This window comes from Anas platyrhynchos, chromosome 8 (assembly GCF_047663525.1).
Source record: "Anas platyrhynchos isolate ZD024472 breed Pekin duck chromosome 8, IASCAAS_PekinDuck_T2T, whole genome shotgun sequence".
Taxonomy (NCBI): domain Eukaryota; kingdom Metazoa; phylum Chordata; class Aves; order Anseriformes; family Anatidae; genus Anas; species Anas platyrhynchos.
This window is the reverse complement of record NC_092594.1, coordinates 24734523-24759349: the sequence shown is the minus strand read 5'-3', so window position 1 is coordinate 24759349 and position 24827 is coordinate 24734523. Positions and strand designations below refer to the sequence as shown.

Genomic DNA, 24827 nt, shown 5'->3' with positions numbered 1-24827 from the left:
CGTCCTTATTTGGGGTGGTATTGAAGCTGTATTTAGATTGAACAGTGGCTTAACATGGCGTTGCTCTACAGGGAAGGACTAAAGTATATAACCAAGTACTCTTGTTTCCTTAATCTATATTTATAAAATTCATAACCACCTGTTGATCAAAAGAAAAACACTCATACTAAGACTAACACATATTCATTAAGTAGAAAATGTTAGGTACAGTCATTTCCAAGATAAGCAAAATGTAATATAATTTGTATTCCACACCTTCAAAAATACCAAAAACTAAGCTGCAAGATTCAAAGGCATTCTGCTAGGAAACAGTAAAGACCTGGAGTTATTAAGGGATATGTTTACATTTAAAGAGCACTCTAAATTTGTTTATCATGCAATTTTGCTTTCCTTCATAGGCCACCCAGAAATTTTTCCCTTAGTCTTCACTACAAAAACCCAAGAAATCTTTAATTGCCGAGTGGATGAGGATGTCACAGAAGAAAATTGTTTCAAACTTATTAAAAAAGAAGACATAATTCAGGACCTGAAAACGAGAGCTGCTATTTCTGATTTCCACCCTGTCAAAAGAGTTATTCTAGTATGTAGCTTATTTCATTCCCACTTCAAACTCTCAGAGCACATATTCTTTTAATGATAAATTCTGTCCTTGTTTGACTCTGTAAAAACATTATCACTTATATCCAAAGGTCATGGACCACTGTCAACTCTAGAAGTTTGTCATGGCCCACCATGCACTAAATAATAACAACAACAACAATTTTAGATTGAAAATATGCTAAAAGTAAAGTAAGTCGTACTAGTTTTGATTCTGTAACAGAGCTGAACATACTTTGGCTTTCTCTGATTCATAGCCTACTTACTGAAAACTATTGAAACAGTTTGTTGTTTAATTTGACACATGAAATTCTCTGTTAAAATCACAAGATTAACCAAAGATTCTGAGTTTACATAATCTCATTAATGGTAGTTTTAGCAGGCATAGTCTTATGTCTTTTTGCATGTTATTTGTTTTCAGTTTTCCAATGTTTGTTTTAATTAAAATAGGAATATCCAGGGGAAGAACTTCTGGTAGTTTTTGATGCAAATTTCCAGTATGGACAAAACTTTTACCTTGTTGCTTCTGAGGAAGCCAAGGAAAACTTTCTGAAGGTAAGGAAATATACCACAGCATTACTCTATCTATCAGTAATTCAGAATCTTGTCTGAAATATATACTTCAGGTTTGATGTTGTATTCATAAACATCTGATATACTTGGTAATCCAGAATGTTTCTCCGAAGGTTAATCTGATCATGAAAAATAGATGTATCACTGTGAATATACCTTCTGCAGACTTTGTATTTGACTTCAGATGGCTAGCACAACTGAGTGCTGAATTTTTATCATGTGTTAATTTCCTCTGCCAAGACCCAGGTTTACAAGACATACAATTAAAAGATTATAATAATATATTTGGTACCTTCAAGTAAGTATTCTATTTATTTTTCACAATATACATGTATAGTCTTCAAATAATACTTCAAATGTTCTGTAGCTTTAAATCACAGAATAACAGATCATAGAATCACAGAATTGTCTAGGATGGAAAAGACCTCAAGATCATCGTGTCCAACCTCTGACCTAACACTAACAAGTCCTCCACTAAACCACATCGCTAAGTTCAACATCTAAACATCTTTTAAAGACCTCCAGGGATGGTGACTCAACCACTTCCCTGGGCAGCCCATTCCAATGCCTCACAACCCTCTCAGTAAAGAAGTTCTTCCTAATATCCAACCTAAAACACCCCTGGCGCAACTTTAGCCCATTCCCCCTCATCCTGTCACCAGGCACATGGGAGAATAGACCAACCCCCACCTCGCTACAGCCTCCTTTAATGTACTTATAAAGAGCGATAAGGTCGCCCCTGAGCCTCCTTTTCTCCAGGCTGAACAAACCCAGCTCCCTCAGCTGCTCCTCGTAGGACTTGTTCTCCAGACCCCTCACCAGCTTCGTCACCCTTCTCTGGACTCGCTCAAGCACCTCCATGTCCTTCTTGTAGCAAGGGGCCTAAAACTGAACACAGTACTCGAGGTACGGCCTCACCAGAGCCGAGTACAGGGGGATGATCACTTCCCTAGACCTGCTGGCCACACTGCTTCTTATGCAAGCCAGGATGCTGTTGGCCTTCTTGGCCACCTGAGCACACTGCTGACTCATATTCAGCTGACTATCCACCAATACTGCCAGGTCCTTCTCTGCCTGGCAGCTTTCCAACCACTCATCTCCCAGCCTGTAGCTCTACTTGGGGTTATTGCACCCCAAGTGCAGGACCCGGCACTTGGCCTTGTTGAACTTCATACAGTTGACCTCAGCCCATCAGTGCAGCCTATCCAGATCCTCCTGCAGAGCCTTCCTACCCTCAAGCAGATCGACACACACACCTGCCTTGGTGTCATCTGCAAACTTCCTGAGGGTGCACACGATCCCCTCATCCAGATCATCGATAAAGATATTAAAGAGGACCGGCCCCAGTACCGAGCCCTGGGGAACGCCACTAGTGACCGGCCTCCAGCTGGATTTGACTCCATTCACCACGACTCTTTGGGCCCGGCTGTCCAGCCAGTTTTGAACCCAATGAAGCATACACCAGTCCAAGCCATAAGCAGACAATTTCTTGAGGAGAATGCTGTGGGAAACGGTGTCAAAAGCCTTGCTGAAGTCAAGGTAGACCACATCCACTGCCTTTCCCTCAACCACCAAGCGCATCACTTTGTCATAGAAGGAGATCAGGTTCGTCAAGCAGGACCTGCCTTTCATAAACCCATGCTGACTGGGCCTGATCACCTGGTTGCCCTATAAGTGCTGCGTGATGACACTCAAGATAATCTGCTCCATGAGCTTCCCTGGCACTGAGGTCAAACTGACAGGCCTGTAGTTTCCCAAGTCTGCCCTCCGGCCCTTCTTATAGATGGGCGTCACGTTTGCTAGCCACCAGTTGACTGGGACCTCCCCTGATAGCCAGGACTGTTGATAAATGATAGAAAGCGGCTTGGCCAGCTCCTCTGCCAGTTCTCTCAGTATCCTCGGGTGGATCCCACCCGGCCCCGTCGACTTGAGTGCATCCAAGTGCCGTAGCAGGTTGCCAACCATTTCCTCATGGATAGTGAAGGTCACATCCTGCTCCCCATCCCCTTCCACCAGTTCAAGGTACTAGGTATCCAGAGAGCAACTGTTTTTGCTGCTAAAGACTGAGGCAAAGAAGGCATTAAGCACCTCCGCCTTTTCCTTATCTTTTGTAACTAAGTTCCCCCTGCATCCAGTAAAGGCTGGAGATTCTCCTTAGTCCTCCATTTTGCATTAATGTATTTGTAGAAACATTTTTTGTTGTCTTTGACGGCAGTAGCCAGATTGAGCTCCAGATGAGCTTTGGCCTTTCTAATTTTGTCCCTGCACTGCCTCGCAACATCCTTATAGTCCTCCTGGCCCGCGCTCTTTTCCAAAGATTGTAAACCCTCTTTTTCCTCCTAAGCTCAAGCCACAACTCTCTGTTCAGCCAGGCCAGTCTTCTTCCCCGCTGGCTCGTCTTTGGGCACCTAAGATTTCCCTCTCGAAGAGCACCCAGCCTTCCTGGACTCCTCTGCCCTTCAGAACCGCCTCCCAAGGGACTCTACCAACCAGTGCCCTGAACAGTTCAAAGTCAGCCCTCTGGAAGTCCAATACAGCGGTTTTACTGGTCCCCTTCCTGACTTCTCCAAGAATGGAGAACTCTATCATTTCATGCTCACTCTGCCCAAGACAGTTTCCAACCACCGTATCTCCCACCAGTCCTTTTCTGTTTGTGAAGAGAAGGTCTAGCGGGGCACCTCCCCTGGTAGGCTCACTAACCAGCTGTGTCAGGAAGGTATCTTCCATGTTCTCCAGAAACCTCCTAGACTGCTTTCTCTGGGCTGTGTTGTGCTTCCAGGATATGTCTGGGAAGTTGAAGTCCCCCACAAGAACAAGTGCTGACAATTTCACAACTTCTGTCAGCTGCCTGTAGAACTCATCATCAGTCTCCTCAACCTGGTTCGGCGGTCTATAACAGACCCCCACCAGGATGCTTCCCTTGTTGACCTTCCCGCTGATCCTAACCCATAAGGACTCAACCTTATCATTCCCAGCCTCAAGTTCCGCGACATCAAAACTCTCTCTGATATAGAGAGCCACACCACCACCCCTTCCATGCTGCCTGTCCCTTCTGAAGAGCCTATAGCCAGACATTGCAGCACTCCAGTCACGAGAGTGGTCCCACCACATTTCCGTGATGGCAACCAAGTCGAACCCTGCCTGCCGCACAATGGCTTCCAGCGCCTCCAGTTTGTTATCCATGCTGTGCCTGGTGTACACCATTGCAGCTGAGCTAGCAGTAGATCGCCATTAGAGGAGGTTTTCGTATAGGCAGGGGGAATTGCTCTGCCCTGCCTGCTTGCCCTGCCTGTGCAAACTGCCGCGCCACACGCCAACTGCCGCGCCACGCCCTAACTGCCGCGCCACGCCCTGTTTGCCCATCCTGTTTGCTGCACTCCTGGTCGCTTGCGCTCCCTCGCGAGGGCTGCCAGGTCCTGGCAGCTCCCTCGAGTGGGCTCGGTGCTGGAAAAAATTAGCCCTGCCTGTCCGATTCCCTGCTCCGCTGCAGAATGTGTCTGCCCGGAGCCGATCGCCTCGGAAAGTCAAATAATAACAGCAAATATATAGATTTCCCCTTGTGCTTTACATCACAGGAGAAGGTTTATGGTCAGATTATATAATTTTTCAACATGAGTTTCTCACCCAGCATTAGAAGTAACAATTAACAGAAAAGCAAATTGCAATTCCAGACAGGAAGGCCTAATGTAGAAAATCACTATAAATTCTTTTTATGTAACAGTGATTTGCTTTCAAGACAACTCTTGAATATAACATAACACTCCTTAGTATTTAAATATTAAATATGTAACATTTATCGGAAAATTCTAATGCACAAATGGATAAATGGGACCTAACCCAATTGAATGCGGGGGCACAGCATAGCCAGATTTACTGCACTGAGACAAAAGAATGTGCGAATGAAAACTGAATTTCAGGGATCTAGATCATACTTATCTTTCAGAAACACACTTTCAAAAAAACGTTATTTTTTACTGCTTGATGTCACAGCCTCCAGACACTGCAGAAGAAAAAGAAGAAAAAAGTGAAGAAGAAAAAGAGAGGACTCTGGAAGTCCATGCCTGTAAGCGTTCTGTCCACAAACCATGGGTTTCTCTTGGCAGCGAAAAGGAAGTTGAAGAAGAATCTGTTAAAGGCTATGCTACAAAGGTCAGAAATAACAAATGTAACAATCAAATATCACAAAAACAAATTTATAAGTTCCTTAAAAAGAAAAAGTCAGAAATTGAAGCTTGCAATCCTAGTTTTTGCTTGGAGTCTTTCAAAAACAAAAAACACAAAACACACAAAAAAGAGAACCATCAACTGTCACCAAAAACAAAGTGCCGCAGAAACTATTTTTTATGACTCTTTTCATTTTAAGGGTCTCATCTAACCTGGTGTTGAACACCTCCAGGTACGGAGGCACTTGTACATAGCTGATTTATATAAACATTTTGAATTTTCACAATGCAGAAATATAAGTAAATTCAACCACCAACAGAACTAGTTCTACTATTATAAGAGTACTGCCATTTTACAGAATGGACTTTCCAAGAACTCTCTCCTTTGCTAACTTCAGAAATATTTTTTGCAGATTAAGTACATGTTTTCTCGAGCACGCGGGAAGTTTGGTGCACCAATTGGATTTACTGATAGGAATGCTTCACATGTGAAAGACAGTTATGTTGAATGCACTTCCTACCAAGACAAAACTTTCAGCATTAAACTGCTTGAAAGAGATGTGGGCATACAAATGGTTCCAAAAGTAAAAGAAGCTAGTACTCAGACAAAATGGTAAGTGTGAGATATATTTTTCAGCTTGTTTACTAAGCTATGAACTGTTTCTGATCTCCCTTAATGTTAAGCAGGTTAACTCAACTCTTCTGGACATGCTCTGTTACAAATTAAGAGAAAAGAATTGGATGCTCTGTCTGTATCTTCTTTCACTCCTTTCCAAAGAGATTCTAGAAAAATAAAGAAGCTTTTAGTTTTATATATTACATGGGTTTCTGCCTTTGAAGTTGTTTATATGCATACTCATTTTCAAATTTATTTCAATTGGTTAGGACCTATCCAAAAAATGCAGCCACGCAGTATTCTTCTAGACAGTTGTCATATGAAGAGCTGGAAGAGAGTCTGTCATCTGAGAAACTGAAAGAATTTGTCACATCAGTACATTTAAGGTAAAGTTACTGCAGTGATATACTTTAAAGGCTGCATGAAATGATATACATTTAAAATCAAAGTGAGTGGAGTCAGAACTCTTGGCTGAGTGGACCATCAATCTAGTCAAACACTGAAGTGTTTTGTTTTTTTTCTCTTGCTTGTTCTTTCTTATCATCTTGCTTTTATTCTTTCTCTTGCTTATTATTTTAACAAATACTAACTTGATATTTGTGCCTAATTAAAATGAACATGAAATCTATATCACATTAATTTGAATGATAGCTTAAATTGGAATTACACCTGTTACAGTTGATAGCAATACATCTTTTCAAACAAGCTGCAAAGCTTATCTTTCAAACACTGCTCACTCAAGCAGAGAGTTATGCAGAAGAGACAAGGTGCTGTTCTACAGGCCCAAGTCATGGGACAAGTCCCACTTACTAACACTTTTTGCACAAGAATTGGACAACTGCACAGTACTTGATGCACACACAACTGGAGTCAAATTCTTGGTATAATTATTTTTTAAATGGGGAATAGTCTCCTTACAGTTGAGATGTATCACTGAGGAATTTTTCTTCTTAATAATATGGTCATAATTTTGTGTAAAACAAAAGCTGTCTCTTTACAGACATATTTGTGATTCTGCTACTGAGTAGTCATATCTGGATTCTTCTAAGTATTAACTGTTCTTTTTACAAAACAGAATGGAAGTTGCATTGCAGCAGAATGAAATTATGAATGCCTTTTTTGATGACTGGAAGGCCCTAGCAGAAGATGAAAGCAGTTCTGGTGACAAGTCAGATGTCTATCTTCAAGCATACCAATCATTCACAGATCCAGACTACCTCAAGGACAGAAGTATTAGCTGCGTCCGTTGGCACCCAATCATCCATGGTAATGATCTGAATCTCAAATGACATGTATTGCATGACTGCTATAAAATGTAAAATGTGCATCTTTCGTAGCCATGGACCTTTAAATTAAAAAATAATAATAAACACAATTTTGTATGTCTAAATTGCCATTTAAGATAAAGTGAAAAATAATACAGACATTGTTTATGTAGGTCAGATAGGTCATGCAAAGCCTATCACACTAGCATAGAACTGGACTTTATAGGAGGGGGAAATTTCTCCCTTATGAGGCTCATTTAAGCAGGGCTGCAACTGTGCCAGGTACTTGTGGTTCTGTATTCACTGTTCTCCCCATGGCTGGGTCTTGTAGCCTGCCTAATATTTTTGAGGAATGTTACAGCTACCCTAGCATGTGGCTCTACTGAGTGCCAGGGAGCATCACGAGCCATATTAAATGTCTCCTCCTGCTCCCTACTTGGTATTACTACTCTAAAAAGCCATGTTTGAAAGCACTATTAATTTTCATATGAATGTCTTACTTGCACAGCATACTAACAGCCAACATTGCTGCCTGCATAGGAAATTAAACAAACTATGAAAGATTTGATTTCATGATGGGTAGCCAGGTCTACATGCCTGTCTTATCATTTCAGGTTCAGTATTACATGATCACAGATTAGTAGCTGAAAAGTTGAGTTTTATCCTGATCCTGAGCTTCCACAACACATTGATAGATAATTATAACAGAAGTAATTTCTTCAAAGTCAATCTATAAAAAGAAAAATATAAATATATGCACTTTATTTTTTTACCACTGTATTGGCAAGGGATAAATATAAGTCACTTAGCATAATTAATAGAATGTTGAAATTTGATTTGTCTCTTCTGAGAAAATTTGTTTTCTCTCAATCAGGGATAATAGCAGAGTCAGCAACACAGAGGTATTCTGATGAAGAAAGAATTAACCCTTCTGACAAATTATTGTTACAGGATTCAGTCATTATTTTTTGGAGCTTTTCTGACCCTACCCGCCCTCAGGTATTTAATCAGGACTTTCAAAAATTCCAAGTGTTCAAATAACAAGAGAACAATAAATGCTGTATTTCTCAACTACTGTTTTCTTCTGCTTTTTAGTTAATATTAGAATGTCCCCATGACATTTACTGCTTTCAGTTCAGTCCAAGCGATCCAAATATCATTGCTGGTGGCTGCTTCAATGGACAGGTATTAATTCTCTGTTTAAGAATAAAGTTAGATATCTCTGTATTTTCTTACAGAATGAAAATACTGTAAGCCAAAATTCCATCGCATAGAATGTGTATTTCTTATTATTTTCACTGTGAAATGAATTAAATTATCTAATCCTGTACTGAATCCTGCTAAGTTGTCTGATTATTCCAAAGTTCAGCCATTACTTCAAAATGGTTCTTGGCAGTTCATCAGTAAAAAAGGATAAAAATCAGGTATAGGTCAAACTGTGAAGACTTTTTTTTTTTGATGGAAGCGTGGCCTTTCAACTGATGGCATCACACTGAAGAGGTAATACTTCTGAAGACTTAAATTCTAGTACACAGTAAATTTCTCATTCCACTCCCCCCCCCAAAAAAAAAAATGTATTTGAAAAATGCATATTAATACAAAGAATGAAAAAAATCATAATACACTCATTTCTCGTTGTAGCTTGTACTGTGGGATATTTCTAAAAATGAAGAAAGGCTGCAAAATGCAAAAAGCATAACTGTTGGAGTCAAAAAGTCAGTTGTTAATATGGACGGTGCTTCTGTTGCAAATCCATCGGAGAACAACGATACATCTGAGGTGAAGACAATGAAACTTAGAATACAAGTTTGTAGGAAAAATGGGTGAAGGTGTCCTGGCTCAAAACAAGGGAGTAGGTAATCTTTGCAATGGCATACTAAGCAGGATAAGAAACCTGATGGGTTCACAAAATAAACCCAAATCACAATATCATTTCCACCTGATTAGTGCAGCTTAATAGTTTCCCTATGTTTTGTGCAGCCTTTGGCTTCACTAAGACTGCTCTTTATTGCGCATCAACATATACTCAACCCTTACCATATGAAGTCCATCAGATATGTATAGCATTTGTTGCTTTATATAATACTGAAAATGACTCAGTATTTCACTGAAAATGAAAATGTATGGACAGAAAACAAAAGGTAGCTTGGAAGATGACAAACAGATTTCAGTGGAATAAAACTATAAAGGGGAAAGACCTAAAAGCAGAGGAAAATCTAATACCTTACTGGATATGTGCCTGTAGAGCCACACTGGAATTCTCTTCAGAGCTTCATATTCAAATGCCTGTTTCAAGGCTTTCCATTTTCAGATGGTTCTACATTAGACCCCAAGAAAATTTTAGACAGTTCTGAAATGTGTGAAGAACCATTAATCTGTATGTAAAGTAAGTTTTTTCTCTAACAGGTTTACAACTTTATTTTGGAAATACACTAAAATAACTCTTTTTAAAACATTTCTAGCCATCATATATGGAAGACGATGAGAATGATACAGAGCCACCTTTAGTAAGATACTGCGCATGCTCTTCCATAGAGTGTAGCCATAAAACAGTGATTACAGATATACATTGGCTGCCAGATCATTTTGAGGTGAGTTTAAATACTTATTTTTCCACTTTTTACTGTTTTCCTACTTACTTCAGAGCTTCATAGTGTAAGCTCAAGATGAAATATTAAAAGTTCAATTATTTGTAACAGCTCTCATCACTTCTGGCTGCATTTTAAAATGCTAAATAATCTGTTGCTGCTTGTCCTGATCATTGTGTTTTACAACTGTTCTGTGTTTTCACGCTGATATGATTCTGTCAGTGCTGGAAAAAAAAATGTAGTTTTACACAAAATACAATTCGGAATTACAAGTCTAACTGTAAGCTTTCTGTACCTAAAATGTGTTGAATTTCTACTATGGGTAATCCCAGTCTGCCACTAAGAATTCAGAAAAATAATTTCAATTACCTAAGTACTTAGGCACCTAAAAAGATTGCTATAGTAGTTAACTTAGTTTCTCTAGCTGCTGTGTACTCAACTCTTGTATTTTCTGTGATTCTTTAAAACTCCACGGTACACAGGCTCAATGTAGTTAAAGGGTCCAAGTCTATTACAGGAGTGTCAGATGTTCATTTGCTATCAGAGTTCTGCAATTTGTTGTACAAATTAACTTGAAAAGCAAAAGTAATCAAATGCAAAATTGCAGTGGAAAAGCAGGTCAAGAGGAAGAAAACTGACATCTTTGAAGGGTTTATGCAAATTAATCTATCAACATTTTTTGTGACCAAATGTTTAAGACTTAATAGATACCACAGTCCTTCACAACATGTCCAGAGAGGAAAAGAGTGCACATATATCACAAAAAGAAAGCTGATACAACTGTTTATTATTAAATTATGATACAGCAGTACCCATGGGTTCTAAACGGTACCAGATATAAAACATGAAGAAAGGGATTGAATACCAGAATGCTAGTTTTATTTTACTTTTGTTTGTTTGTTTTGCCAAAGTTTAGACTCAGAAAGCTGTTTTCAAGATCATCAGGGATAACAGATGCAGGAAAACTGGGCTTTATAAATAATAGTTATAAAGAAATCCCTTTCTTTGTCATTATGTAGGCGTATACAGTGGACCATACTTCTTGTTACATAAACAAATTTGAGATGTATATCAGCCTTTCCACAGCACTGCAGTTCGTTAGTACATATCAAAAAAAAATCAAGATTATATGCAGAACATAATCCATCTTTGCATGGTTATAAGACTACCACTTAAACTCCAGGTTGGCCCTCATGAATGAAAACAACAGTAGAAATAGGCCTAAAAACCAACCAACCAACCAAAAAAACATAGCTGAAACTTTGCTGCACAGTTGATAAGTAGAGTTTAAGCCAGAAATAAATGGGTTTTTTGCCTACACTGAAGATCGTGTTTGATTAGGGACTGTCATCAGTTGTTCCCTCTCCAACCCTTCTTCTGTATAAAACAATGACTACCCAGTACATAATTACTATAAAACCTGCAGTATCCCACATATGTAGTGATAACTTAAGAGAGATGACCATGGTGTGAACGGGGTTCCCAACACTTGAGATAAATTTGCTCTTTGCTTAAGCTGGATGAAAAGTTACAAACATGGTAATACAAGGAGGGCCTGACTCTCAATGGTTGCAGCAAGTTTTTATCCTGTTGATTTCTTAGAAATCTAGGCATCTAGGAGGCAAAGCTGACATCATTTCACCTGAAGTACATTTGTAAAAATACCTTGACTATTATTTTAAAACTACAGGTTACTGAGCCCTGATTTCCAAACTTCAACCAAGCTGAAACAGTGACTTAATTCCTAGAAGACCATTTTATGTATTGAACTATATCCTTAGCAGAGTACGACTTTCATAGCTCACCTTCTTCTCCCCTGTAATTATTATTGCTTTTAGGTCAACCGAATGGGCATCACTTTTGAAAACAGAGCTGAAATTTGCGTCCAGCTTGTGACCTGCTCCCCTGATTGGTATATGCAACACCTACTTTCTTTACCAGATGTCTTCCAAATTCCTTTGGAAAGCTTTATGGAACATACTCCACGATACTAGCACAATTCTGGATTCCTGTCAGCCTGTCCTAAATAGTTAAAACACAGTGGTACACAAACACACCAAGTTTAAACCCTTTTCAGTGATGGTATTAAGGATTCATTAACTGAACAACCTCACATGTACACCTCTATATTCTGTGCTTACCAAGTGCTGGCTGCACGTGCCCGGAGAGCCAAATTTATACATTTGTACATTTATACATATACACCACATTTATACATTTTGTGCATATGAGTCACATAAGATTGGGAATCTTGCACAAAAAACTGTCAAAGATTTTGAGGCCACATAAATAGTGTAAACTATATTTAAAGATGGAGACTCAACAGGCAAAATTATTTGGAATGAAACTCCTCTTTTGTCGACTACATAATCATGAAGGTTGTAAGCAAATATTACCTTATGTGAAAGGCAGGGAGACAGAAAGCAAGAAGTGGAAATACGTGTTTAGCTTTCATGATGGTGAAAGGCTTACAGCTAGGCTCAATCAAGTATTTGCTAGTTATATCAAGAGGAGGATCTGTAAAAAGACAGCAAAATTTGCTAATAATAGGAGTTATTTTTCCCAATCAAAATCAGAAAAGACTTCAAAGAATTAAGTTGGAAGAATGATTGCAAATACAACTGTCCATAAGCTTGCACTGTAATGCTGGTAGTGCATGTGGAAGAAATAATTGTAAACTACTCACGTAACAGGTCTCCACATTAATAGTATGCACCCTAAAGAGGAGGGGAGTCACTGTAATATGGTCCTTGAAGAGCATGGGTCCCTGGGCAACTTCTGTAAGCAAGGCAAAGATATCAGTGATGAGGCAAATTATCGTCTATGCCAATTCAGTGAATCAATGCCCAGAGAAGAACAGAAGGAACAATTACAGGGCTAAAAACTCCAATGGTATGGTACATTCAAGCAAGTAGGGCCATTTGTCTTAAATATCAGCAAATAAACTGGCACATACAAGAATTGGTGATGAGGTTTGATCTGCATTACTGTATTACCTGCTAGAGGGTTCTGCCCATTCCTCTGAGCCTCCAGTACTGGCACAGTCAGAGACAAAATATTGATTTTGATCAGCAAAGATGATATCTGTATTTTTAGGCTATATTAGCATGTGCCTGCTATTACAGCAAACTAGGCCCATCACAGTTGTGTAACAGCCTCATGATCTCGACCAGATATGGATTTCAGCTTCCTAACCATTCTTTTAACTAACTGTGGAGAGCCCAAGTAATCACACTGGTCAACCAGATATGGATTTCAGCTTCCTAACCATTCTTTTAACTAACTGTGGAGAGCCCAAGTAATCACACTGGTCAACAGATAAGAATTTCACCTAGGTAATGCCATTAACTTCACCCAGTAACTTTTCATAAGCAAAATGTATGAATGCCATTTGGCTGCCTTGGTAGAGTTACAACTGATAAAATGTTGAATAAACGAATAATTACCTCTTTTTATAAATGATGGCTTAAGTATTTAGCATTTGCTTGCATTTCAGGGTCTCTATTGCTAAGTTTGAAGATGAAAGGGTAAAAAAAACATTTTCAAAATGCATTGAAAGTTACCCCTGACTTTAAAACAGAAACAGAATATAATACTATACAGTCATTTTGCAGCTTAATATTGTTTTGGGATATTCGAGTCACCAAAACTCCCAGCAAGCCTTTGTTTGAAAAAGCAAAAGAGAAGAAAATTTTTGATATGCCTCCCGGAGTTCCAGATACCTTTAAGCACCTAGCTCTCAGCTGGAAACCTCTCCTAAAGGTACTGTACACTAATACAGAACAGTAGGACCAAACCAAACTGTAGATATGGCCAGTACTCCATAGGAATGTATTATTTATATGTGTTATATATATTGTATGTGTTCTGTAACGTTAGCATGATGATGTCTTAAAAACTGTGTTAATGCAAAAGCAGTTGTAGTAACATCGCATGTTGTTGTCAGCCCTTTCAACCACTATCCCAGGGGGTCACAAACTGTGAAACGTGTCATGATCAACAGGATCTTAATTACTGGCAACCCAACAATCAAAGTCTGATGAAAGTGGTCATAGCAGTTTGTGTGGGAAAGTAAACAACTGAAGGATGAAAATAACAACATTTAAAAACAAAAAGGAAAAAAAGAGAAACTGATGACCTGTTCTGCTCTGAATAGCTGCAGCTAGTACAGTCACTGAAAAAGCAGAACCACTAGAACCAGTTTTTGTTTGTTTCTTAGAAACATAGCAGAAGTCTTATAAGGAAAAGCTAACACAAGAGAAACTGCAAATTTGCAGTTGTGTGCACTTGCAAGTGAGGCAACAAATGCTGTTTGTGCAGTATTACAAACATACCACAGACTGAAAAGACCTCTTTCATTATGGCAGAAAGTAATTTAGTCTTGTAGGTACAAACCATCTGACAAAACAAATTATCAAATACTTTTTTTCTGAACAGATAAACCTGTGTAAGAGTGATACCAGAATGGAATACAGTCCCATCAAAATTTGTCTACTGGAACAGCATCATCATTACAAAATCTTAGGTAATATTTTTATTACACCTTATTGGAAAAAATGATTTTAATAAGCTTGTATTTCAGTATGTATATAATGAAAGCAAAGCAACAAAATCTTCTACAGCATCTGGAGAAAAAGGTTTCTTAAATATACTGGTATTCAAAGTGGAATATACATATGTTGACTATGAAAACACATCCACATATTGAATACATAAGAACAGTTCTGTATCCACAGTAACTGCTGCATTTTGCTCAATAGCCCATGCAAGTCTTCCAGTCTCTTAACTCTTGAAATAGTACGTCCTTTTCAGTCCATGCAGAAAAGTACCTTTAGGAAACAAATTCCTGGAGTAACAGCATATATTGTATGCATTTGGATAGAGGTATCCTAGCACTTCACATTCTGTAATAGATCAGTTCTCACTGTGTTACTTTGCAGTAAGGACACACTCCTGATCCCACTGTAAAGCTGGCTTGCTGACACACAGCATGAGAGGCTGCCCAGCTAAGACACAGACTGCAAACCATGCCAGAGGTTTTAACAAACCTTCCTGGAGGTTCAGTGCTCAGTGTGTGCCGCTACCCATGGAGCGCTGGAGGCAGCTGGCACCAGTCAGAGATGGCTGCTGCAAACAGGAGCTGACAAGGGAAGGTGCAGGGGTATTAGAGAAGCTCATGCTGTTTAACACTGATGATGAAGAACAGAAGTACTACCCTAAGTACTTGTCTCACTACTGGAAGCACAGACCTCCTGTTTCCCTGTGCAAAGGAATCGAGAGACCATCTGCTCCTGCCCAATGTGTGTCTAACCTCCTGCTGGAAATTGTCACTGCAGAAAGGGTCACGCCTAAAGTACCGGCATGGCAGGATTAGACCACAAGTCCTGATCTGACAGAGAGAACTGAACTATTCTAGCATTCCCATCAGCTGCAGCCCCAGTATCAGGGAAAGATTTTCCAGGGAAGCAGCTAGCCTGCAGGACTGCTGCTTTACTTGGCAGTCGTTCTTTCTCTCTGCTCCTGGAACTCCCCTTATCTATAAACTACCTTTATAAGACAAAGGAATTGTTTGATCTGGTAACTTTTCCGGTATAATAAATAAATCTATCTATATTGTTTCCCAGATAAGGCACAATCTATGAACAAACAAAAGGCACTTGCCAAAGAGAAACCATACGCAAAGATGAGTGTTCCTTCAAAGAAACCTCTGAAAGCACTGGAGAGTATCTCCAACAACTTTTTTGTTGGAACTAAAGTAAGTGAAAGTAGTAGGTTACTAAGAAAACATTAATAAAAGATCTCTGTTGTTTATTTTTTCAGTCTTTCAGGGCTTACAGAAATGTACACACCTACATGTTTTCTTCAGGTGTTAACTAAAAAGATCGTTCTGGACATGCCATATTTTACTCTCACTTTAATACATTTAGGGACATGATTAAAACAATAACAAAAGCCCGTATTTGCTAGACTGTGAACCCTTACTTCAAGGGCAAAGTTGGAAGACATTTCCAGAGTGCATTGATTTTAACTACCTGACATCAGGAACCAAACAGTACTTCCTTATTTCAAAACCCAGATAAGTAATACTTTTTCCAGTGTTTCCTCAAATATCTGATAGAAACAATACTACAATTTCCTCCAGAACTTAAATTTTATTCTAGGAAGCCCTAGCTACTCATAGCTCTGTACCTACCCTACCTATCTAAAATTCCAAAAATTTATCCCACTTTTAAGTTCATGTGGAAACAAACATTAATCTTTCACCTACCCTTACTGTTTCCACCACCATTTCCCCAAATACTTGTGTGCCCAGTTCTGCAAGAAGGACTGCCTACATACATCATGATAAGTAAAGCTGTTTTGGTAACACAAAAGTGAGAAATGGTGATCCAAAAGTTTAGCGTTTTTTCACTCATTGGCTGCAACCTTTTGTTTTAAACTTACCAAGAACATTTAATAATGGCTATAATTAAGTCACAGCTTAAAAACAAACCACTTTGCTCTATGACATCAAGCTCTAAAGTCAGTATTTACTTGATTTTTCTGGCATTACAGGATGGAGAAATTATCTATTCTGACTGGAAAATAAAAATCGATAGCAACTCAGGAAAACCAGTTAGTAAGTTCATGTTTCTCAACACCTGTTTAAACCTTAATATACTGCTAAATTTAAAGTCTTTGCCCATATACTCTGCCTTCTTAAGGTTCTTGCTCATTCTTCCGTTCTACTGAGGTGGTCTCAGTGACGACATCAGGGTTCAGCAGGACATGCTCAAGACTGCATGCAGTTTAGGTGTCACAACAGAATAGCGAAAACTTTCTCCAGTGTCATAGGTGTGTTGCTATGTACCTACTGGCACAAATCAGGGAAGTCTTACTTCACAGTAACTAGATTTGCAGCAATTCCAATTCCTATACCATGCAAGCAAAAGAAACAAGGCTAGTATCTTTGAGGCCTGTGCAGAATACTACATCTCCATATCCCCCCCACTTAACTCTCATTGTGTTGACAATCATGGAAAGCACTAGTTATAGGCAACTATCTTCTTCATTCTGTTAGGTAAGAAGCCCTCTCATAAATACTTCATCCATGACGAAGCTGTGAACACCGTCCAGATATCTCCCTTTTTTAAAGACATTGTTTTAAGTGTTGGAGGCTGGAATTTTGCCATTTGGAAAGAAGGTGTTACAGTAAGTTACTTTAAAACATCTGTAACATAATTGATAGAGGTACAAAAGATACCTATAATAATAGCCTCACAGATCACTTTCAGAACTGTTTGTATATCACAAAGCTTGATAGCTTAGAAATAAATTAGGTATAAGAAAAGCTTTTCCCTGTTCTTCACGTCAGAAAAGCTGTTTTAGAAACTGCTTTGTAATCTTGACATTTACAGACAGAATGGAGTGACCTTTAATACCAACTTCATAAAAGCTGTAGCTTCTTGACAAATTATTTCTGCTGCTAGAAAATCAAAGAGTAAAGGCAAGGTGTGCTAAGCAAGTCTGAAGAGCACTTATTTAGGATGCAGTCTTTTTGTCAGCTGAAAGCATAAAAACATTGGCTTTTTTGTTTGTTTTTGTTGTGTAGGGGATCCAGGTTATCTGCACTTGGCAAAATCTCAAGACCCCAGACTTTAACAGCAGATAGACAAATTATCTTAATAGACAAAGTGAGATACCAGGTTTATTTTTTTAATCCCCCATATTTCTTCTAATCACAGGTGATACAGATTTTGCCATCTGTATTATTTTGTAATAGGATCATTTAAATTATGAATGTTCTCAAATTATAGGAAATTTAAGGTAGTGAATGGACAGTATTGTTTGATTGCTGGGTCTCATCTTTGTTTTGAAAAAAATTAAGGATGGACCTATTCTCGAGTCAAGCTGCATGACACAAAGATACACTACAGGACACTGGTCCTTAACAAGACCAGGAGTTTTCTTCATTGGCAGAGATGATGGAAATATAGAAATCTGGGACTTACTGAAGAAAACTCATGAGCCAGCTCATTTCCAGAACATCTCTGAATCAACGATCACCTGCATCAGCCCCTGGATTGCCTCATGTATGTTGGTGTTGATCACACTTTATTGTGCTTTGTTTTATGTATGTAAAATGGCCCATTACTCCAAAGCACACTACTCTTGCTACATCCTATACAGCAGATAAGTACATACTTCCACTAGTTGTATGCTGCACTGTACACAGAAGTGCATACACCACATTTTAAGCATATTAAGTGTATTAGGAAGGCATAAAGCAACTAAAAATTTTAATTAAAAAAAAAACAACAAAATAATTTGAAAAAGTATAAGCTTTAAAGGGAATTTAATTTGTTAATAAATTAAGAGCAATAAAGCTGTGCTTTTGCCTCAGTGACCAATAAACCAAGAAGAACACAAAATAATTCTTTGTAGTTCTTTGCACTATCCATATTAGGAGACATCAGTTCTCATATTAAAAACTAGACATTTCATGGTTAGGTGGAGGTATGTATTACTGTTGGAATTCAGATTATGTTTTTGTTAAATATCTTTCAGCAAAGCAGCAATTTCTTGCTGTTTCTGATGATTCTGGAGTACTGCATGTTTTAGAAATCTGTCCGATATTAAGCCAGTCTTCCAGCAATGAGGTTGGTAATGATTTTAATTTATCTCTGTGACAACTTACCCTGAAAAAACAGAAACAGGCCTGGCTGAAAAATCTTGCCTTCAAACGTGTTGTGATTAGTTTGAGATAAGTAGGCCGTATTCTCCAAGGATCATTCATAGCAAAGCTGACTGCACAGGTCCCTTAAGAGGCATCTAAAGGAAACCCAGGTAACAGCTGGCAGAATTCCACAGCTCCAACCTGCCTACATGAAAACACGGTGACGAATGCTTTATGCATAAAATGACACCTGCTTTCATACATTAATGTTATGTGGTGCATAGTAATGCAAATCTACTGAGTTTCTCTTTCTTTAATCTTCCCAGCCCTAGAGCAAGCTAGGGTCTTTGTATTACCTAGTCTATCAGTCTTACCTGCTACCAAGTCTGTTATTTTTATACAAAAAACTTTCAGCTCATCTTATCCCAGTTCCAAATCTTCCATATAGATGTTGAAGTAGTTTATAAGCAGCCCACAACAGTTTGCTGTGTGCAGAGCTACAGTATGTTGCAATGCAAAACCAGGTGAGCCACCAAATTTTAGTAAAACCTTTCCAAAGTAAAGTAGGAGCGGGCTACATGCTATAACTGCTGAAAAACATTGTTTCTGCCCAAATTATGAGTGTTTTGGATCTACACAACTTAGGCCACAGAATTATGAATTCTGTGTAATAAAATTCAGTGTAAATAAAGTTAATTCAGTGTAACAAAAATCACTTAACACTATGCCTATTTGTATCCAAAATTAGCTGGTTTCTATCCATATATTTGCATTATTTTGCAACAAATCATTTGGATGAATAGAGACCTATACTCCTAAAATAGACAATTTGTTAATGCCATGCAGATCATCAGCAGTAATTCCAAGTCTTTAGGTTTGTAACAAGACTTGTTTGTCATTGTGTTAATAGCAGGCCAATGTACTTGATTATTTTGAGAGAGAAGTCAAATATCTGAAGAATTACGAAAAATACCAAGAGTTTCAAGCCAAAGAAAGAACAGAAAAGGAACAGACACAGATGGAGAAAACAGTACGTTATATTTGGAATTAAGCAAACTTCCTTTGTTTCCTTAGATCTTTAAAATGCACTTCTTTTGCCTAGGCTATTTCCCATAGTATTTTCAAAAATCAGGATGTGTATATTCAGAATGATTTAGCAGCTCCTTATTTCTTATTTGTCATGGTTAGGATTAGAATAGACAGTCCTGGTTCACTTTTTTTTTCTTCCAATAAGGATTTTGCCTATGCATTCTTTGGTAGATGGTTTAATAGTACCAGCTAACAAACCAAGAAAACAACAATTCAGTTAACATAGCCCTGTCCACTAATTTGTGATTGCACTTAATACTATCCACTGGAAGGCAATGGAGTGTTTGCTTTTGTATTTCAAAGCTGAACAGTGAATTATTGCCTTGTTTCTGTTCTTCCTTCAGAGTGTGGCTACTAAACAGAAAACTAAAATAGACGGAGGAGCAAGAAAATGCAGATAAGGTGTTTCTGGAGCTGGAGAAGCAGATACTAATGGATTTAGGAAGAGTAAATGAACCAGAAATACCTTACTCACAAGATGCTTAATGCTCATTATCAATTTGAAAAATAGTAACCTTTTTATTTCAAGGCCTCTTTGTTTCAGTAGAACATTTTTAGCTTCAGAAATAAAGCATCTCGCACTTGGAGGTTATTGTTTCATTAATTTTATCTAGTTTACTCACAAAGTGGTTAGAGAGCAACTGCTCTGGGCATAATTCTTCCACTATCTTCATTAAAATAGTTATTATGAATATTCCATCTGTTTAAGTAGTAGGGTTTTTGTTTGTTTAAGTTCTGTGTCCATCAGGACTCTATAAACTATAGTAATCTTAAACAAGTTAACTGATCAAATCAATATGCCAGTATTCACCCCTGCAATCCAACATCCACTTGCTCCCGTCAGAAGGGAATTGATTCTGTTTCAGTAGTTACACACAGGCTATCCAAATTCTGCTACTCTTCTCCCCCAAGGATCTCCCTCATCCCCAAAGTACTCCTCTTGAATAATTACAGACAAGCAGTAATTTTCTGAGGTGTCCAGGACATCACCTGCTCTGGAGATACAGTGACAGATACTCAAAACCCACCTGGATGCCATCCTGTGCAATGTGCTCTAGGTGACGCTGCTCAGCAGGGGAGTTGGACTGGATGATCTCCAGAGGTCCCTGCCAACCTCAGCCATTCTGTGATTCTGTGATCTGAACATGCTGTCATAAGCATGACAAATTTTGCAGCCTGAACCACCTTTACTCACTATCATTGAATTAGAAAATGAATGCTATTTAAGCCTGGGTAATACTTCAAAAACAGAAAACCAAAACTATAAAATACATTGTTATGTGACTGGAATCAGTACAGTTTAGAACAGCTTTTACTAAGCACGCTGCAGCTGTTGTGTGCTTGTACTTCCGTCAAAAGAATTATTCTTGAGGGAGACTGAACTGTGTTATAGAGCAGTTTTGTTACTTACCAGTGTAAATGAGTAACTGCTCATTAATATTGATGTTCGTCCACCATCCACAGAGCCGACTCTTTCCACACACAGTGCTCTGGTTGCTGCTTGGTATCCAATAGCCAGGTCAGACAGCACGTAACTTAGTACAGCCTGTCAAGTGGAAATTAAATCCATGAGAGGAGGACAGATTAAACTCTATACGGGCGAATTCACTCTCTCCATGACTCACCCAACTGTTTGAGGGTCAAAGACTCCTGTCAAACAAACATCCATATGGTCAAAGCAGAAACCAAAGCACAAAAGAAAACTGACACACGAGGGATTTGCAGAGAGGAACTGCAGCTGACAAGCAATCACCAGATCCAGTGCTGTGCTTCATCAGAGCAAAACGTGGCCAGTCACAGAACAGGAGCACTATGAGCCTCTTGTGTCCCAGAATAAACTCTGCAGATTGGTTTTAGGTAGTGTTAAAAATGTCCCCCCTCAATTTCCTAGGGCCAGGATTTCTCTCTCACAGTACTTTTCTCACTTTCAGTCAGATTTAAGGTAGATTTGGAGCCAATGGATTGGGTTTGGTTTGAAAAATAGTCTTTTGTTAATTTGACGTTTAAATATTATAATAATATATCTTGCCCCTCATATTAAACCACCTGTAAATTAAAACCAAAGAAAACTCAACAAGCCTGTCCCTAACACCTGCAACAGTGTTTGTAGTCGGAGTTCAAACAGGAAGAGAACACAGTTCCCCTGCTAAACCAATATTTAACTAACAATCTGATTCATACGGACATGTAAATATCCCACAGCTGACTAATCACAAAGCTCTGCTCTTGGTTATCAGATTGGGATTTCTCTAGAACACCTCCGCGGATCATCTTTCACAGGTTTTTGATTAACAGGGCTGCCAACTGCATATACATTAAAGTCAGCCATATGGCCTTGACTTGCCTGGAAAGCCCCAGTTGTCTCCACTCCTTCACAGCTCTGTAACTGCCACTTACAGACAGCAGCCTCAGCGCGTCCCTATTCCTCCCGTGCAAGAAGAGCAAAACCTGTCTTCCTCGTCACCTGAGCTGCCCTCCACCGCCCTGTTATCAGCACAGGCCAGCCAGGGCCAGCACGTTGCACCCAGCCCTCCCGGATTTCAGGAGAGGCTGCTGTAAGTGCATTTATTTTCCCATGTTTCCAGACAAGAGATATCCCAAACCTGCTCACACCAGCTGAGAGCGCAATCCCAATTAGCCTCTGTGGGAGCTGGGCAGGAACAACCAAGTCTCACTGCCCTTCACACATTTTACATTAAAAAAAAAAAAAAAAAAAAAAAGGCGCAGAAAGAGGTACTTTGTTAAACAGCACCACAGCATTAACCTGGCACAGGTGTCCTCTTTACAGTTTTGATTATCAGGTACTCCTGAATGTTAAGAGTCTTGCAGTTATTCTAAAAGAACCCAAGACCCTCAGGCCCTGTTCTGGGCATGCAATCCTGAGGTCATCAAGCGAGGCTCAGGCTTATTCTCTTCAGGACTACATCCAGGCACTGGCTGGCAGCCCGGGTGGCTCCCTTGCTCCCAGCATTAACTACAGTCTGCGGACAACCTGAAGCACTACCGTGGCCAGCCAGACTTCAGTGCAAAACCCAGCAAAAGTTAAATGAACGCAGCAAAATAAAGCCTTGTTTTGCAAGTTGGAAGACAGCCACATTTCAGCTGAGTTTTCCTAACAATGAGATAAAGGAGGCAGCAAAAAGGAGGTAGCAGATCAACCCCACAACAGAAATCGAGCAGCTTCCCAGAGAGGCATTTTCCTCCTAATCTATGCTAGCAAATAATACCAGAGACATGAGATTAAACATCCCATCGTGATCTTTGAACATCCAGGATTACATTAGAGAGGATAAAAGGATAAAAATATCTGTAGGGTTTGCTTTGCATTATCTTGTGGAGGCTGTTACACAGACAAATTCTGCCTAGCCAATGCTGTTGTTGTGACAATATACAAGATTTCCTGCATGGCTCTGAAAAAGCCAAAAAAGTGAAAACAGTTTAAATGTCATTCTGCACAATGCAGTGAAACCAATACATTCTAGTTACAATTAAAAGTAAGATGTCCCATACACCAAACAGCCACCTTTCAACTGTTTCTAGCTCCATGGACCTAGATAAAGACTTCTTATTCCAAAAGACAGTCTCATTGTTAAGAAAACCCTGTACCTCAAAACTGAGGTGAGGGGGGTTAAGATCTGGCAACAGAAGTAGCAGATGTGTCTCTGGCTTATCAGATTTATAGATTTATTCTGTAAAATCCCTGAATACCTACTTCTGCTAGGGATGTTCCCCTTTATTTTTAGAACATGTCTGAATAACTGCAGCTATGTTTCTTGCCTGTGCATTAATAAAAACCCATATGCATTATGCATCTGGGAAAAACAGATTGAAGACCTGAACCTGACTGAAGCCAACCCCAGGCTACACTGCCACCCCCTTGACATCCCATACAACCTGTACCCATCCCTTGCCCACTCCCGTAAGAAGCCAGTTTGGGAAGCTGGAAAAGGTTGGAGAACCGATTCAGTGCCAGCTGGAGCAGCCACACAGCCCTGCACACTCTTTACAGCACCAGCACACGGGACTCAGCTGTACCACAGGGCCAGGGCTACTGCAGCACAGCACAGCAGAAATTGGCATGTTAGAGACCTAGCAGGGAGGCTAAACCACGTAATCAATTATAAACCATTTTCTGGGCATTACAACAAGTACTGACGACCACACGCAGTCACGAAGATCCATCTAGCTTACCAACAACTCCCCAGGAGCAGCCAGTAACTGTGATTGGAAGGAAATAGTAGAAGAGCAGTTAAGTCCAGCAAGTGCTTTTCCTGTTACAGCCTCACAGCCTTCTCCAGTCACAGATGTGAAGTCTTCCCTAACTGTCAAGCAGCATTTGGACAATCCTGTTTAAACAAATAGCAATGGATTAAAATACTATGAATTACCCTAGTATATCTGAACCTGTGTTGTGTATTATATCTTTAACATTTGGCAACAGAGTTGCACAGACCTACAGACCCATTTCCTCTTTTCCCTGGGGAAACCTTACAAACTTACTATCTTAGCCAAATCCTACAAACTAAGATTCTTGGCTGCCACCCAGGCCAGCACATGTACATCACTGGCCAGACCCCAAAACACTACCTGTGTATAACAATTTGTCCCTGTGATTTAGGTGCAAATCTTGGAACTGTTTCTGTGAGAACACCTGCGTTCATTCTCTTCACCTGGGAGCTTGCACCTGAAGGAAGTCCACGCGCTCCAAGGACATCAGCTCTGAACTCAGCTGCAGGCTCTGCCCACTGCACTTAACCTCTTCCAGTCACAGTAGGAACCCCTGCAGAACAGAAGCTGCTCTTTGACGTCAAACCAAGTTACACCAAAGAGTCAACAACAACCATTAGTACCCTGTGAAAAATTTCTGCCCATGCCCGCAGGGTTCAGTAGGAGCTCTGCCCTGCAAAGCCCAACAGCCCAAGGCTGTCCTTTTCTATACACAATGCTTGTTACTATCTTGGTAGAAGCAAATTATTTTAATTTCCTCGCTTGGTGTTTCTAGGTTAGGGTAATTCCCACACCAATCTTGTTCCTTAAGAATTTGCAACAATCCTAAAAAGGATGCAACCTGACTTATATAAGATTATATACGTAACTATATAAATATAATAGTATCTAAGAGTGCATATACCTCATATAAAGTACAACGTAAAACAAAAATACCACTCAGGAAATCTCATTAAAAGAGGGGTTTCTAGGATACAAAGTGTGTTGTACAAATTGCTATAACTAGAACAAATAACAAACCAAATGTTTCATTTCAATAATACCAATACTAAA

General features: G+C 39.4%; 1 protein-coding gene across 4 annotated transcripts in view; it reads left to right on the top strand.

Moving 5' to 3' along the window:
* DNAI3 (dynein axonemal intermediate chain 3) overlaps positions 1-20134 on the top strand; it is a 28532-nt gene extending 8398 nt beyond the window's left edge. For 3 of the 4 annotated variants that reach the window (XM_072041616.1, XM_072041615.1, XM_072041618.1), the window contains exons 4-23: positions 399-580; positions 1048-1152; positions 5161-5319; positions 5747-5946; positions 6219-6335; positions 7025-7215; positions 8089-8213; positions 8310-8399; positions 8856-8993; positions 9677-9805; positions 11641-11714; positions 13417-13564; positions 14240-14327; positions 15427-15557; positions 16358-16421; positions 16863-16993; positions 17670-17874; positions 18350-18441; positions 19369-19488; positions 19892-20134. In XM_072041616.1, coding sequence (XP_071897717.1) covers positions 399-580; positions 1048-1152; positions 5161-5319; positions 5747-5946; positions 6219-6335; positions 7025-7215; positions 8089-8213; positions 8310-8399; positions 8856-8993; positions 9677-9805; positions 11641-11714; positions 13417-13564; positions 14240-14327; positions 15427-15557; positions 16358-16421; positions 16863-16993; positions 17670-17874; positions 18350-18441; positions 19369-19488; positions 19892-19948 — 2546 coding nt within the window. In that variant the 3' untranslated portion in view covers positions 19949-20134. The remainder of the gene's footprint in view (positions 1-398; positions 581-1047; positions 1153-5160; positions 5320-5746; positions 5947-6218; positions 6336-7024; positions 7216-8088; positions 8214-8309; positions 8400-8855; positions 8994-9676; positions 9806-11640; positions 11715-13416; positions 13565-14239; positions 14328-15426; positions 15558-16357; positions 16422-16862; positions 16994-17669; positions 17875-18349; positions 18442-19368; positions 19489-19891) is intronic. The other variant, XM_072041617.1, reaches the window with a different exon arrangement.
* Positions 20135-24827: the final 4693 nt, after the last annotated feature.